General features: G+C 50.2%; 6 protein-coding genes across 6 annotated transcripts; 3 read left to right on the top strand and 3 right to left on the bottom strand.

Moving 5' to 3' along the window:
• Positions 1 to 139: 139 nt before the first annotated feature.
• On the bottom strand, positions 140 to 753 carry FPRO_02389 (uncharacterized protein; the record flags this gene model as incomplete). The annotated part of the gene is made up of 2 exons (XM_031227515.1): positions 140 to 697; positions 751 to 753. The coding sequence occupies 2 exons, from the start codon at positions 751 to 753 to the stop codon at positions 140 to 142; spliced, it is 561 nt and encodes a 186-aa protein (XP_031077944.1).
• A 421-nt stretch (positions 754 to 1,174) lies between these two features.
• FPRO_02390 (uncharacterized protein) lies at positions 1,175 to 2,618 on the top strand (the record flags this gene model as incomplete). Its single annotated transcript, XM_031227514.1, has 3 exons — positions 1,175 to 1,364; positions 1,414 to 1,627; positions 1,676 to 2,618. The coding sequence occupies 3 exons, from the start codon at positions 1,175 to 1,177 to the stop codon at positions 2,616 to 2,618; spliced, it is 1,347 nt and encodes a 448-aa protein (XP_031077943.1).
• Positions 2,619 to 2,832: 214 nt separating this feature from the next.
• On the bottom strand, positions 2,833 to 3,550 carry FPRO_02391 (putative Presequence translocated-associated motor subunit PAM17, mitochondrial; the record flags this gene model as incomplete). The annotated part of the gene is made up of 2 exons (XM_031227513.1): positions 2,833 to 2,936; positions 2,998 to 3,550. The coding sequence occupies 2 exons, from the start codon at positions 3,548 to 3,550 to the stop codon at positions 2,833 to 2,835; spliced, it is 657 nt and encodes a 218-aa protein (XP_031077942.1).
• A 736-nt stretch (positions 3,551 to 4,286) lies between these two features.
• Positions 4,287 to 5,927, top strand: FPRO_02392 (uncharacterized protein; the record flags this gene model as incomplete). Its single annotated transcript, XM_031227512.1, has 1 exon — positions 4,287 to 5,927. The coding sequence occupies one exon, from the start codon at positions 4,287 to 4,289 to the stop codon at positions 5,925 to 5,927; it is 1,641 nt and encodes a 546-aa protein (XP_031077941.1).
• Positions 5,928 to 6,400: 473 nt separating this feature from the next.
• FPRO_02393 (uncharacterized protein) lies at positions 6,401 to 8,741 on the bottom strand (the record flags this gene model as incomplete). Its single annotated transcript, XM_031227511.1, has 4 exons — positions 6,401 to 7,944; positions 7,993 to 8,071; positions 8,123 to 8,278; positions 8,337 to 8,741. The coding sequence occupies 4 exons, from the start codon at positions 8,739 to 8,741 to the stop codon at positions 6,401 to 6,403; spliced, it is 2,184 nt and encodes a 727-aa protein (XP_031077940.1).
• A 2,787-nt stretch (positions 8,742 to 11,528) lies between these two features.
• On the top strand, positions 11,529 to 14,129 carry FPRO_02394 (uncharacterized protein; the record flags this gene model as incomplete). Its single annotated transcript, XM_031227510.1, has 1 exon — positions 11,529 to 14,129. The coding sequence occupies one exon, from the start codon at positions 11,529 to 11,531 to the stop codon at positions 14,127 to 14,129; it is 2,601 nt and encodes an 866-aa protein (XP_031077939.1).
• Positions 14,130 to 14,588: the final 459 nt, after the last annotated feature.

Here is a 14,588-nt window from a genome sequence, read left to right as displayed (position 1 = left end):
CTGTGATCAAAGTATATGATTCCAACTCCATACGCCTGAACAGATTTCTATAAAGATAGCATCTGCCCCCCTTTTGCAACGTCACTTATCGACTTGATCTCCATCTTTGGTATCTTGGATCCTCTCCACGTCGACCTGCTCAGTTCTTCTCAGCAAAAGCTGGATTTTGCTCCATTGTCGAAGAGATATAGCCCCTCAGCGCCGCCCACCGATTCGCAGTTGGCGCCGGCGCAGTCTTCTCCTCCGTCTCAACCTTCTGCGTAGCCACACCATCCTGCTGCGTCAACCTCGCCATACTAACCCCAAACCTCTCCATCTCGCCCTTAACAACTCTCTCCTTTCTCTTCAACGCACCCTTTTTGCTCTTCAAGCTCTTATGCCTAACCTTTCCCTGCTCAACCTCCGCGCCCTCTTCCAGCTCCGGCAGCGCATCAGCTAAACTCTCCAAGTTGGCTGCTAGTTTCTTCGATGGCCGTCGCCGCTTTGTGGATTTGGAGATACGTGCTGATTGGATGCGGGATACGAAGGAGGAGTGCTTGATGAGTCGCTTGTCGCGCTTGCTGGAGAGGAAGGAGTCGGTTACTGCGGCGTCGTCGCGGAAGACTTTTTGGGGGGCTTGGGGGTGGATTTGGCCTGTTACTCGCTGGTGGCGGAGGGTGCGCGCGGAGGGCTTTTTGAGACCTGGGGGTTGAGGAGCCTCGGGTTTGTTAGTTGATTGTTTTTGAGAGTATTAGGGGTAAGGGGATGTACCATTTTGGGTTGTGGTTGTGGTTGGGGTGTTGGAGATGGAGGATTTGGGTATGGAATTGAAGGTGTAGGTGAAGATACTGGAGAAACATTTTCGGTGAGGGTAGCTCACCGAGGTGGTGGGGCACACCGAGATAAAGCGTGGAGGGGCAGTCAATGGCTGAGGTTGAGGCCAGCTCGGTACAATGACTTGTAGTCAGTGAATCAGCCATTAAAAATATGACTAAAAATCGGATCTTGAGGTCTGTATTAGCTTATCGAGTCGAACGACTGTCTATAGTGCTTTATTAATAGAAAATGCTGAAACTGGTCATGTTCTCAACTCATAGTGGGGTTCAACTCAATATCTCCGTTCTAAGCTGATCCTCTCGTGACTTTTTAACTTTCACACTTCTTCTCTCATCTCACTCACTCTCATGCAATAACAATGGAAGAAGTTGATAATCTCCGAAGAGAAATTGCAAAGCGAGAGGTCGAGCTCGCAGATCTACGCTCCCAACTCGCAGCCGCAGAGTCACAAGCACGCAAATCTCAAGAATCGTGGAAGTGGCCACTGGATAACCACGAGTATGAGAGGTACAGTAGACAGATGATTGTTCCAAACTTTGGGCTTCAAGGTTCGTTGCCATTCAAATGCTCAATAGAAAGGTCTTAAGTGAAGAATAGGTCAACTACGCTTGAGAAATGCCAAGGTTCTACTTGTTGGAGCGGGAGGTCTGGGATGTCCTGCTGCAGCATACCTCGCTGGTTCGGGCATTGGGACGATCGGTCTTGTTGATGGTGATGAAGTTGAGGTTTCGAATTTACACCGTCAAGTTGCGCATTCGACAGGTCGTGTTGGTATGAGCAAGGTTCAGAGTGCGATCACATATCTTAAAGAGTGAGAGATCCCATTCATCGTTAAGAGTTCTTTGACTAATATGCGAAGTCTGAATCCGACGATAACTTATAACGCGCACAACACACATCTCACACCGCAGAACGCTGAGGATATTGTATCAGGGTATGATTTAGTCCTTGATTGTACTGATCACCCTACATCTCGCTATCTCATATCAGATATCTGCGTTCTTCTCTCAAAGCCCCTTGTTTCAGCATCTGCATTTCAAACTTCAGGCCAACTAATCGTTCTAAATAATCCTCCTGGAAAAGGCCCCTGTTATCGCTGTGTATTCCCAACCCCCCCACCACCAGATAGCGTGGTTGGATGTGGTGAGGGTGGAATCATTGGCCCTATTGTTGGTACAATGGGCGTCCTGCAAGCTTTGGAGGCCATCAAGTTGATTTCAAGAGGTGATCTTGAGATTCATGGAGAGGCCAAAACACCGATGCTGTTACTTTTCAGTGGCATGTCTGACACCCCTTTCCGATCCGTGAGGATGAGGGGTAGAAGAAAGACTTGTCTGGCTTGTGGTGACGAGAACAGACTGACATTAGATGAGCTGAAGAACTCAATGGACTATGTTCAGTTCTGCGGTGTCAAACAGCCTGTTCAGTTACTCCAGCCCGACGAGCGAGTCACAGCGAAGGAGTATGATGAGCTCTCCAAGTTAGAGAACAAGGATATGCTGCTCGTAGACGTCCGAGAGAAGGAACATTTTGATCTCTGCAATATCGCAGGCTCGGTCAACATCCCTATCAGTCGCTTCATGAGCGCTCGTGGTGAAGCAACACCCGAGGGATGGCCAAGCGATTTGCCCCATTCAACCCCCATATACGTCGTTTGCCGAGTCGGCAACGATTCGCAGATTGCCGCACAGAAACTCAAGGATCTAGGATTAGGGAACGACGGACAGCGATTTATCGGCGATATTCTGGGCGGTATCAAGTCATGGAAAGACACTGTTGATCCATCTGTACCTTTTATATAGACTGACGCAAGAGATGGTGGCTAAAAGAGGAAATGGGGATAGTCGTATTGGATGAGAGATTTTATGATACATACATACAACATACAATGCCCGTGTTAACCCAAGCACACCAAGGACAGGCCATTCCTGCCCATCAGCTGCGCCATTACAAATAACATTTTGCTCAAGTCAACACAGACTCATGTGAGATATTTTTTCTTTTCTTTCTTTTCGTTTACACAAAGTTGGCAGTCTTCTTTTTGTTGAATGCCTTTTGGTCTTTTAGCCATTGGCGATATCCAGAAACACTAGAAATCTTTTCGCCGTAGAAATCAGGAACTGTTTCGTAGTTAGTAACTTACTTGATCGGCACTTGAAGCTAGCGAGATGAAAAACTTACCAGGGTTGCTGGCGCTCGAGTTGGTGGGGTCAACCCGATGCTTCTTGATGCGCTCAAAGAACTGAGCCTCCTTCTGCGTCATCTGCTTCTTCCACTGACGATTCAAGAGGTAAAAGACCTGGTTTCCAACACTAGGGCCGCTCAACCACCCAAGGCCCGAGAACGCGAACGTCATAAGTCCCAGCGTCATAAACGGGTCGAGAGGGATTTGCGAGATGATCGGTTCCGCCAGACCCGTCGAGAGAAAAACGGCGCCCGCAGCGCCGGCGAAGAGTCCATTGGTGATGGAGAACAAGAGCTGGTATCGTCGGCGCGAAACTCGCAGCTTGAAGAAGCTGTTCCAGTCGAGCGGGGGGAGTTCGGTGGACTGCGGCTTATCGGCATAGGTGCGGGAGAAGGTCTTTGCGACGACGGGGGTGAAGCATTGAGGTCGGAACGGCGATGCTAAGAGACATGATGCTGGACGCAGAGTTGAGAATGAAGCTTTTTGTGATGAGCGCACGAGACCTGTTAGCGGCATTCGCAAGACGGAGGTCTTGAGCGGAGAAGCCATGGTGAATTGATGGTTTGGCCAATTGAGGTTTGGGAAAGAAAAAGTCAATTAGAGGTTTGGAGTGGAGATTGAAGGATGTCGTTGTGCCGTCGGTTATTAGGCGTGACGTGGGGATGCTGAAGCTCGGGCAGAGCTGTGTTCGTGATCTCATGGTGGATGGAAAAGTTTGGCGCTTGGTTAGGCGCGGCTAAGCGCTGCCGCCATTAAGGCTCAATTAGGAACTGGATAACCCCGACCCCCCTAATAAGGGCTATATAGATTTAATAGAGCTAAGATTAATTATATTCTCTTTATTTAATTTTATAGATAGGTATAAAACGAAGTGTATTAACTAGTAATTCAATAAATATTTGAAAAGCTTTTATTTAAAATACTAATTCAATAAAAGAGGTTCCAGGTTCCCTTCATTTCTTTATTTATAATATAGCCTATAGGCCTTTCCATGCTGTGTTAGGCTTTGTTGACAATACTTCTAGCTTAATCATCGGGTAGCAGCTCTTTCTTAGGCCTGCTGCCAGCCTTTTACAACACAAGCCGCGTTTTAGAACAGCTCATAAAACAGATTTATTCTTATGAACACGCCGACGACACAATCGAAAATTTCTTCTGCTTGATCTGCCTCAGGCCCTTTCTTTACCTATGATTCCTACTCACCTAATCGAATTGGCGACTCGTCCATTATAATCCTGTTAGAACTGGCGTCGCGGGTCGCGGGACTCGCGTTGGCGCACGAGCGATGGAGTCCCTCCAACAGCAGCTCCAGCCAGACGAGTCGGAAAAACGAAAACCGAAAGAACACAAGAGATCTCGGATAGAAGTACGTCTTCGGTCTAAACCAAGAGATTATGTCCCTGGCAGTGGCCCTCCACTGCAGCCTATTAGCTTGCTACCACCCCAAGACTCGACCGCGTACATATTGGAGCGAATTATCCTTCCCTCACCGGGTCTTGCTGCGGATGGACTCCCTCTGCCGAGACGGATGACATATATCGTGTCATGGACAGACCTACCAGCGGCGCAGATGTTGGTTCCTGCAATGGATATTCTGGAATACGTATCTCCGAGGAAATTGGAAGAGTGGGAATTCAAGAATACGAAAGAACAGTTAGAAGAAGAAACGACGGAGAAAAAGAAGACAGAAACTGGACAGGTCACCCAGCCAAGGAGGCGTGGTAGACCACCCAAGCACAGTACGATAGAAACGGCTGTTGTTGCGGTGGTAGAAGACGATGAGGCTGTTCCAATGAAGGGGGCCATGACGATCCGGACCCCCACGAAGAACAGATTGAAGGACTTTGAGGGCTTGTCGGATGAGGAGGGTCCGGCGAGACAGCTGCAGTGGGAAATGACTGGTGATTCAGCTGAGACGGATGATCAGGCATTGGAGGAGCATAGAGGGACCGTTGAGGACTCAGAAAGTGCTTTCAGTGGCTCTAAGACGGATCTGGTGCATAGTTCAGCAGTTAAGCCCCAAGTCCCAAAGAAAAGTCACACCAAAGGCAAACATTTCGAATCATTCCCATCAACAGGGACCTCAAGTCGGCAAAGCACGCCTGAGATCACGAGCATACGCTCAAAGTCTGAAGGCAAAAAGAAGCTTGGCCGTTCTTCGAAGAAAGCACAACCTTCTAAGGGACTATTGAGTGGCGTTCAAGGCACAGGGTCAGCCTCAGACTGGACTCCCCAAGAGTCACTCACGTACTCTAACTCAGGGGTTGAGACACCAGATCCAGAGTCAGAGACCCAAACAGCACGTCTCATCGAAGAAGCTCTCTCAGTTCAAAAGAAGCCTCCAAAGTCCAAGTCGAAGCCCAAAAGTAGCGCCCCCAAGTCTCCAGAGGCAGTTCCTCAAGAAGACCCCAGCCAAGAAGCAGAAGAGGCAGATGAACCAGGCTGGGAAGTCAAACGGCTTGAAGACATGGAGCTCTACGATGTTGAAGGCCAAGGTCTAGTGCGCTACTTCTTGGTCCGCTGGGAAGGCGACTGGCCGCCTGACCAGAACCCCTCCTGGGAGCCAGAATCCAACCTCCCCAAAGATCTCATCAAGGCGTACCTCCGCAACGGGAAGAGAAAACGCCCAGACAAGCCGGCTACAAAGCCGGTTCAAAAACAACCCTCCGTTGCACCGTCATACGCACCAAAGAAGAAGTCTATGAAACAAACTACGTTGTCATGGGGCATTCCTGCGAAGCATTTCAAGAGCGTCAGCGAGGCTTTCGCAGGCGGAGAGGAAGATGAACTCGGAATGCCCGTCGCTGCAGATCCACGCAAGGATGATGATCAAGATGATGAGCTTTTCGTCGTGGAGGAACCGCCTGCGAAGAAGAGGGCTAAGAAGTTGGATGCGAATGGATGGGGAGCAGATGATTACAGGTGAAGAAAAACAACAGGTCAAGGTTGGCTATGGAGTTGGAGATGGCTTTCGGGCACGGATTCTTGTCATTAAGGGCGAAGGCGTAATTACTTTTCAAAAGCCAAACGGTCACGGCGGACATACATAGCATTAGAGATACCCATTTTGTGTCAAATGACTTATTTACATTGAACTACCTAAAAGTACCTTGAACTACCGCTGATTCCGTGATTGATTGATCCCCAGGGCTCCAAAAGATGTCATACAAATCCCCTGATAGCAATGCCCTTGGTTAAATGTCCCATACCTGCCTAAAAACATTCCAAAAATAATCGTTTCCCTCCCCTTGCCCCTGTTGTTGACATGTTCGGCAGAGTATTAATGCATATGCTCAGTGTAAGTATGACTGAACCGATGTGTGAGTATTCAGAGGAACACCACTGATCCGATGTTGATCAGCTGTCTCGCGCGATACCGCGGCTCTTTGTTGTGTAGATCTACTTTCGCTCGGCCTCGGCTGTCGAGACTACCTTGCGCGACTTTGGGTTCAGATATGCCTTGATCTGATTGGGGATCGCGGTGAGTCTCTCGGGATTCCAGGACGACGAGAATCCGAACTTCTTGTTAATGTTGCGGCGGACACTAGCGACACGGCCATACTCGGCGTACTTGGGCAGGTAGGGCATTTCATTTGCCTCGCAATAGTGTCTCCAGAAAGGAGCCCAGTTGGTCTTAAGAACATTGTCCTGCTTGAGTTTCATGAGCTCCGTGTCATCGAGCTTGGTGTAGATGTCGCCGTTGACTTGACGAGAAAAGATCTTGCCCTTAACGATGATGTATTTAGTGTTGCCGTCAACGAAGTTGAAAGTGATGTTGGTCATCTGGATATCCCGGAGGTCAGGAGAGTTCTTGTCATCGCGGACGAGGATGTGCGGAACAACGGCATAGTTTCCGGGGTAGCAAGACGGACGATGCAACGTCTCCACGTTGATTGACAGCCTACGTGACGCCTCCGCATTCATCGACGGGGTCTGAGGTGCCTCAATGTTCATCGATGGGGTGCGCGACACAACCTCCACGTTCATGGACGAGGTGCGGCTGGTAACCGCACGTCGGGGAATAGGTGCCCCGTAGGCAAAGTTGGAGGAGGGGGTGAACAAGTTGAAGGGCTGCACATTCCATGCATCAGATAGGTGCTTAGGTGGGACAAATGCAACTGTGTTCGAAACGGAGTTGGTGAGTTCCACCACATCACGATCAGAAGGAGTCGGGCCAAACCCCATCTGAGAAGCAGGTCCATGGTAAGGTAAGAAGACATGGTTCAGAATCATGTAACAGAGACGACCAGCCTCGAAGACACTGGCAAACTCAATGGATAGCTTGCCGTTCATCTGATTCTCGTTCGCGGAAAAGGTAGCACGGATAATGTACTTGGTTCCGAATCGAGTGAGCAGATGCCAGATGGCTGATGTAGGAAAGTTCTCGAGAGTGATGCAACGACCCGAGTGCTCGCTATGATAGCCAACACCATATTCAAGCGGGTGCCCATGGCGGGAATCGTAGGACGAGGTTGAGTTGATGAGCTTGACTTCAATCTCGAAGAAGCGTCCGGTGCCGTCAACAAGCTCAAGTCCATTGGCCTTGACGTTGGCAACATATCTCTTAGCAGCCGTGGAGTCGCGGAACTCGACACAAGCTATCTTAAACGCCGTGCCGCTGTTGACAATGTTGTCCATGATGGAGATGCGGACTAGACCGCCAATACCGCAGACCGCATCGGCAATCTGGGTGAGACTAGTGCCCTGTGGGATCTTCTCGAGGAGAACACGACGAGAGTCAGCGGGACTGTCAGGATCGAAAACCGAATTGATGTTGATCATGTAAATCTCATCATCAGAGCGAATAGAGACGGTCTCATTTTGGTTGCTGGTTGGGGCGTCCTGTTCATCAGATGCAACGCCTTGGTTGGTAGGGGATGCAGCATTGTTGCCGCCATCGGCAGCGGAGTTACCATCTGAGCGGGCAAACTGGGAGACAACGTCTGAGGAATCGTCGGCCAGGGAGTTGGGGGGATCCTATTCCCCAGGACCCTCGCTGTCGGACTCGGACGTGGTTTGATGGATGATGGATTCATCCGACTCATTATCAGACGAGGCCTCATCATCTCCCTGAGTTCAAACATTAATCATCTAGTTTCATAAAGGACAGGGAATACTTACATCGCTTCTAGACGAGGAGTCTTCTTGGGCTTCGCTCATCTCTCGCAGCGCCATGTTACTCTCGAGGAGGTCAACCTCAACTCGACCGAGCTCCTCCATCTTGGCCAGAACCTGGGTAGGAGTGAGGTTTCCATCAGTTGAGCCGATGATCTCATCCTAGGAGGTTAGAGGGTTAATATGAGATGACAACATGGATTGACTGGGGATGACTTACTCGCAGTTCATCATAGCGGATACGGTTCAAACGGTTCTCCTCCTTCAGTCTCACTAGATCGGCACGAGCCTGTTCCCGAGCCTCGCGTTGGCTCATTATTTCTTCCGCTGATAGGTTGGGGAAGTTGGCGGTGTCGCTCATGTAGTCGAGTTGAGTCTCGACACTGGCGAGCTTGGACTTGATCAAGTAGTCTTGCTCTTCAAACCTCAGGCTGACTTCGTCGCTGTTGGCCGAGAGCCCAAGACTCATGTCAGAAGGATGAGAGTCTAAGTCTCCGAATGCGGTGCCAACTCCGTTGAAGTCAGAGGAGTGGGAAGATAGCTCATCGGAGCGGGAGGACAAGAAGTCCCAACTACCTTGCTCGGAGGTAGGACCTTGATCGCCGTTCATGGTTGGTAGAGCCATGTTTATAGCGATGAACGTTATTGAAGAGTAAAATGAGTAGATACAGAAGATAGGGGAAGGGGTAAACAGAGTGCAGGGGTGTTTGGGTATGGGGAGTATGAAGAAGAGATCAGAGTGAGAATGGATAGGTAATTGGATAGTTACTCTTGCTTTAACACCGCCAAAGTGAAGATGATCGAAGGCAAACTTTGTGATGCGTAAAAGTAGAAAGGTTTGTAGAGATGAGTCAGGAGAGATGTGGGAGAAGGGATGTTGTTGGGGAGGGGGAGAAAAGAGGAGAGCGAGATATACGCGAGGGGGGCAGAAGAAGCAGCCTACGACGCGTCAAGCTCTAGCCTATAGGAGGGCAGAATCAACAAACGGCAGACGATCCGGTGACCAGGTAACGACCAGTTGCGCTGCCAGTGATGCTCAGGAGTAGTGCACTGAGTATTTGCTCCTAGGAAAGGAATTTCAAGTTCTCGTGGGCAAGGGATATGGCATTGAAGGATGTCAAGGACTTGAGGCACTGCAGAGGAAGTAGTCCGAGCAGAGGAGGGGTTCAGGAGAAGTTGGAGGAGCGGCAGTGCAGTGGGACGAAAGCACTAGAAGCTATCGAGACATGAATCACCTTGATGCCGAACATTCATCTTGTTCACACATCTGCAAGAAAGCAGCAGGGCCAATGGTCATGTTCATGTTCATATGTTGTTCATTGCAGCACATCGCCCTGACGCTCGATCTATATTTTGAACGTAGATAATATAATCGTAATCCCAATATTGTCGGAGGTAGATATTATTGAAAAGATAGCCCTTGCCAGCTTTCACTTGCTCTTCTTCAGTCCCAGTGGTGTTGCTGCTTGGTGTTGCTGCTTGGTGTTGCGGGTGGCCTGCAACCGATTCTGTCCCGCCCCTCCACTGATGAAACTATTCGGGTCCCCACTAGTCTTCCAGAAGTCATCACGATATCGCCATCTTGTTGTTTTCGTTCGTCCATATTGTAATTCATCCCGTACGTCGAAATTTCATCCACCAGCACACCATCATGGAACTCTAAGCTCGAGGGATGAATATGCCCACGATGGTCTTGAGTATTCGCTACTTCACTGAGGGAGTAGTGCATCTTGAGGCATGCTAACCTTGTATCTTTGAGCAGTAACATCACCATGGACTCATGGTGTTTTCCACACTTCGACCCCGAACTCGTAAAGCAAACAGACGATGTGCATCGGCCCTCTGCGAGAGTCATCCCCATCTTCCTCGATGATGATGACGGCTGCGGCGACGGCTTGCCCACGGGCATACGAGACACCAGTCAAAGATGAAGGGCATTACTTCAACAACGCAGCGCCCTGGGGGAGGCATATCGATGGGAGAAGGGTAAGGAGCACGACTGCGCCATGGTCTTGACATCATTCGGAGCATACAGATAGACCAGTAGGCGTTCGTTTGAAGACACGACACTCGAAGCCCATCGCACGGCAGAGAGGAACACACGCAGAGAGAGAGATATATATGTATATACACACAGGATCACATCCTAAGAGACTCACTCTGCCTCTACCCCTTATTCTCACACTTGCGGTCGCTTTCACATCAATCAGACCACTTGTCTTGACTGCGATCGGGTCTGCGAGGCATCAACACTCATTGATCCATAAACAGTTCCCCATACAACTGCACATACAGGCTGCAACTTTCCAGACTTGATCAAGTTACAGGACAAGACGAACAAGTCGCCCCCAAAGCGCTGGCTTGATGGAGGAAACACGACGTACGAAGAGACCACAGACCGCAAACGAACGATCCATCGAGACCCGATACACGTTGAGGTACAAGACAAGGCACATAAGTACAAAGGAGCAAGGGAGAACAAGGTCTTGGAACCGCAGTTGACAAAGAGGACACCGAACAACTGGGAAGTTGATCATCAAAGAAAGGAGTCTTTGGAATGAGACTGTCCAGCGATTGCCTCGTCACTCAACGATTCGATCGTAGAACAAATATTCAGGCATTGGAAACGTAGAGAAGACGATAAAAGGGCAAACACTTCAAGACATGAAGTTGGAATAGAAGAAACAAAGTTACAACGGTCTCACGTGAAAAGACATGTCGTTGCTCTTCTATCCCCATAAGCTCCACACTAAGACACCCTTGAGTGCCTAGGCCTAAACTGACGGGACGCTCCCGGGTGAGTCAAGCGGCCAGTTTTAGCACCCTTGCCCCCCGCAAAAGACCCCTGTTGAACTTCCAGGACATGGGTTGTAGACGTCAGTTACAGGGGTATTCAGAGACCACGACATATTGGACCAATAGATATGATGAGAAGTAGAGCCGTAAAACCGGCAATTCTTACAGTCTTTTGACCAGTCACATCTAACTCTCATGTATAAATTCTGATGGGCTCATCTTATTCGGCGATTTCCGAATTGTACCCAGTTCGATGTGGATAGACTTCCCTGGCTAGCTCAGCCTCCAGGCATCCAAAGCTCCAAGCTTCAGCCGCATGCAACCAGTACAACCATTGAAGCCTACATTTAACAGGACGGGCCACTGTAAGAACTGGAAGTTTCCCGTCTCCCTCAGAACCCAGCCTAAGGTACAGAGGGAGGATCTGACTCACTGACCGAATTCTGCCACTCAGTTCAGTCCTGACCCAAACATAAACCCACACACACAAAAGTTACTTTCAACCTCAGCAACTTTCAGATACCTCCAGTAGGTATATAAAGATCACACAACTCTTCTTATTTCCACAATCTTTTATTCTCTTCTTCAGCAGGCTTCCGCTTGTCATCAAATCATCATGGCGTCTTCATCGGAATCAGACCTGCCTTGGTTCCTCAAGTCATCAGCCCCCGTTCTCTTCCCCTTCGACGATGCCCTGAGACTCCCACAGGCTGAGTTTGAAGAATGTATTCGTCAGATCATCGCAGATCGTCACAAGATATCTTTCTCACAGGAAAGGCGTGACGCTCATTTCGCTGCCATGGCTGACTTTGATGAGTCCGAGACCTTCACTCTCGTCTCCAACTCGACATCTGCCGAAATCCGTCAGGCCATGGAGGCCGCCAACCTCTCTAATCATGCATCTCAAGACACTGAAACTATGCGAGGGTCTTCTCCTACCCAGGAGCCGGAGGTGGAAGAGTCCCAGCCTGTCCAGTCCAATCCTTTCATGGAGGGCCTTATCAACTACGGGAACGAGAAGCCATCTCGGGACCTCGACAACATGATGCTCACGGAGAACGGCGATCTCGCTTATCGTTCCAGCCAAGACGCCCTTGTTGATCTCTTCCAGGAACTCGAGGAAGCCATCTCTGGCCCTCGCCTGAAGGATCTCCTTACTAGAGCCTGGGATGAGAACCCCCTTGCTACTCTCCGAATCATCTTCAACGCTCGGTCCATTCATCTGGGAAAGAGCTCGCGGACTGTGTTTTACCGGTGTGTTGGATGGTTGGCGCAGAATCATCCCTTGACACTTGTCGCTAACCTCTGCTGGCTGAGCCGCCCGGTCATCAACAAGAAGGCCGAGAAGAAGGAAGACGACGATCTTGTTCTCGTTGAAGAGGAGAACGATGACGACTCTACCAAGTTCGACGTGAAGAATGGAGTGGCCCATGGCTACTGGAAGGATATGCTCAATATCCTGGCCATTGCGGCCAATGATAAGCTTACTGTCATCGATGACCCCAAGGAGGTCCTCAACACCGAGAACCCTGGCATCCTCCGCGGCAAGAGTATCACGAAGCCTCGTCATCGTGACGGCAGCAGACTCCGAGGACTTCATCATGGAGCTCGAGGGCTTGGAAGAGGTCGCGGTCGCGGTCGTGGCCGAGGCCGAGGTCAAGGATCTCACTCAACTAGACATGAGATGAGAAAGCAGAATCGCGATGTCGACCCCAAGGAACTCAGACGAGAGACCAGAGAGAACCGCCATGAGACCGCACGAGTTCTATTTGATACCGACCCCGTGTATCGCGCCCTCCACATGACCATTGCTCGTCTCTTTGCAGAACAGCTGCACAAGGACATTCAAGCCCTCCGAGGGGACGATAAGGCCAAGCGCTCTATCTCACTGTGCGGCAAGTGGGCTCCTTCTTCCGATCACTTCCACGACAGACACACCTTCATCGTCAGCACCATCGCCGAGATTCTGTACCCCCGAGAGTCCATCTACCACCCGATGCTCAGCCCAAGAGACGGCCATGAGAAGTACCTACGATTCGCCCGTGAGCAGTACCGCAAGGATACATCTGCCCTCCGAAAGCAACTCGAGATCGTTGAGCGAGATATCACCGTCAAGAAGTACGAAAACATCAAGTACGACCGAGTTCCCTCTCTCGCCATGAACCAGTACTCTAAGCTGTTCATCGAGAACGACGCCGAGCGATTCGGAAACTACCTTGATAAGGTTGCAGCAGGCAAGGCAAACATCTCCGGGGCTACTCTCCTCCCGTCTACTTTGATCCAAAAGGTCCGAACTGGCGGTTCGGCTGCTCGACCAGGAGCCAAACCGCTTCTTGACCAGAAGGTGGCCGAGATCGAGGCCAAGGTACTTGATGGCCAGTGGAACACTCTCGTCAAGCGGATCAAGGACTCGGGCACAATGGACTCCTGCATCGCGGTCTGTGATGTATCTGGCAGCATGAACGGTCCTGTCTTTAGAGATCAGACCACGCCCATCGACTCCGCCATCGGTCTGTCTCTCCTCCTCGCAGAGGTCGCCAAGCCCCCTTTCGCCGGCACCTTCATCACCTTCAGCGAGCACCCCAGAGTCGAGGAGGTCGACTTGACCAAGACTCTGCGGGAGAAGTACTGGGCTATGCACCGATCAGAATGGGGCATGAGCACCAATTTCGTCTCTGTCTTTGAAGACCTTATCCTTCCCATGGCTCTCCAGAACAAGCTGAAGCAGGAAGATATGATCAAGCGAGTCTTTGTCTTCAGCGACATGCAATTCAACGAAGCAAGCTCCTCCAACTCCCACTACTACCGGGAGTGGTCTTCTGAGAGACAGAAGCCATCAAGCTGGTCTACTTCCTTCGAACGCATCAAGGCCAAGTTCGAAGAGGCGGGTTACGAACTCCCCGAGCTTGTCTTCTGGAACCTCGCAGGCGGACGAGCAGGATACACCGGAAGCGGCGGTGATCCTACGGCGCCCAAGCCTGTCCAGGCTGACGAGGATGGAACATGCCTCGTCAGCGGGTACTCGCAGGGCTTGCTGAAGGTGTTCCTGGAGGGAGGAGGTTTTGAGGGGGAGGGTGAGGATGAAGAGGTTGTCGTCGAGAAGGACGAGGAGGGTAACGTCACCCAGAAGACGAAGAAGGTGAAGATGACGCCTCTCAAGATCGTGCAGAAGGCGATAAGCCACAAGGCGTACGAGATGCTGAAGGTGGTCGACTAAGGGGAGTAATGAGTTATGAAAACGATACCCAGAATGAAACGCATAGCTGTTGTACAATAGTACTCATTAGTCGCAAGCACGACTTTAGCTTAGGGAGTTAAATTGCATTGTATTCTTGTCTTTTCTTTCGTATGAGTGATCATTGAGGCGTCATATGTCAGTGCGATATGAAGATCTTTATCTCACACTTTGCAGTTGAGACCTGTAGCTCGGAGTTCAAGCCAGACAGAACTAACCTACGCGGGCGTGCAGAGACCTTACTAAATGTCCCTCGAGTACGTCTAATATCTTGTCCCTGATGAACTGGCACCAAGCGAAAGGTATCACAATCATGAGACCGGGAGTTCTCGACCTTGACCGATGCCGAGCTTAATAATAAGTGAAAAAGCCTCGTTGACGACTTCTCGAATGTGAGAAGCATCCTCCAACGAAGGGTGTCGATGGATTCATAATACGGTC

This window comes from Fusarium proliferatum (assembly GCF_900067095.1).
Source record: "Fusarium proliferatum ET1 genome assembly, contig: FPRO_scaffold002, whole genome shotgun sequence".
Lineage (NCBI taxonomy): Eukaryota > Fungi > Ascomycota > Sordariomycetes > Hypocreales > Nectriaceae > Fusarium > Fusarium proliferatum.
Note: the sequence above shows the minus strand (reverse complement) of the source record. Positions and strands in the feature narration are given on the sequence as shown.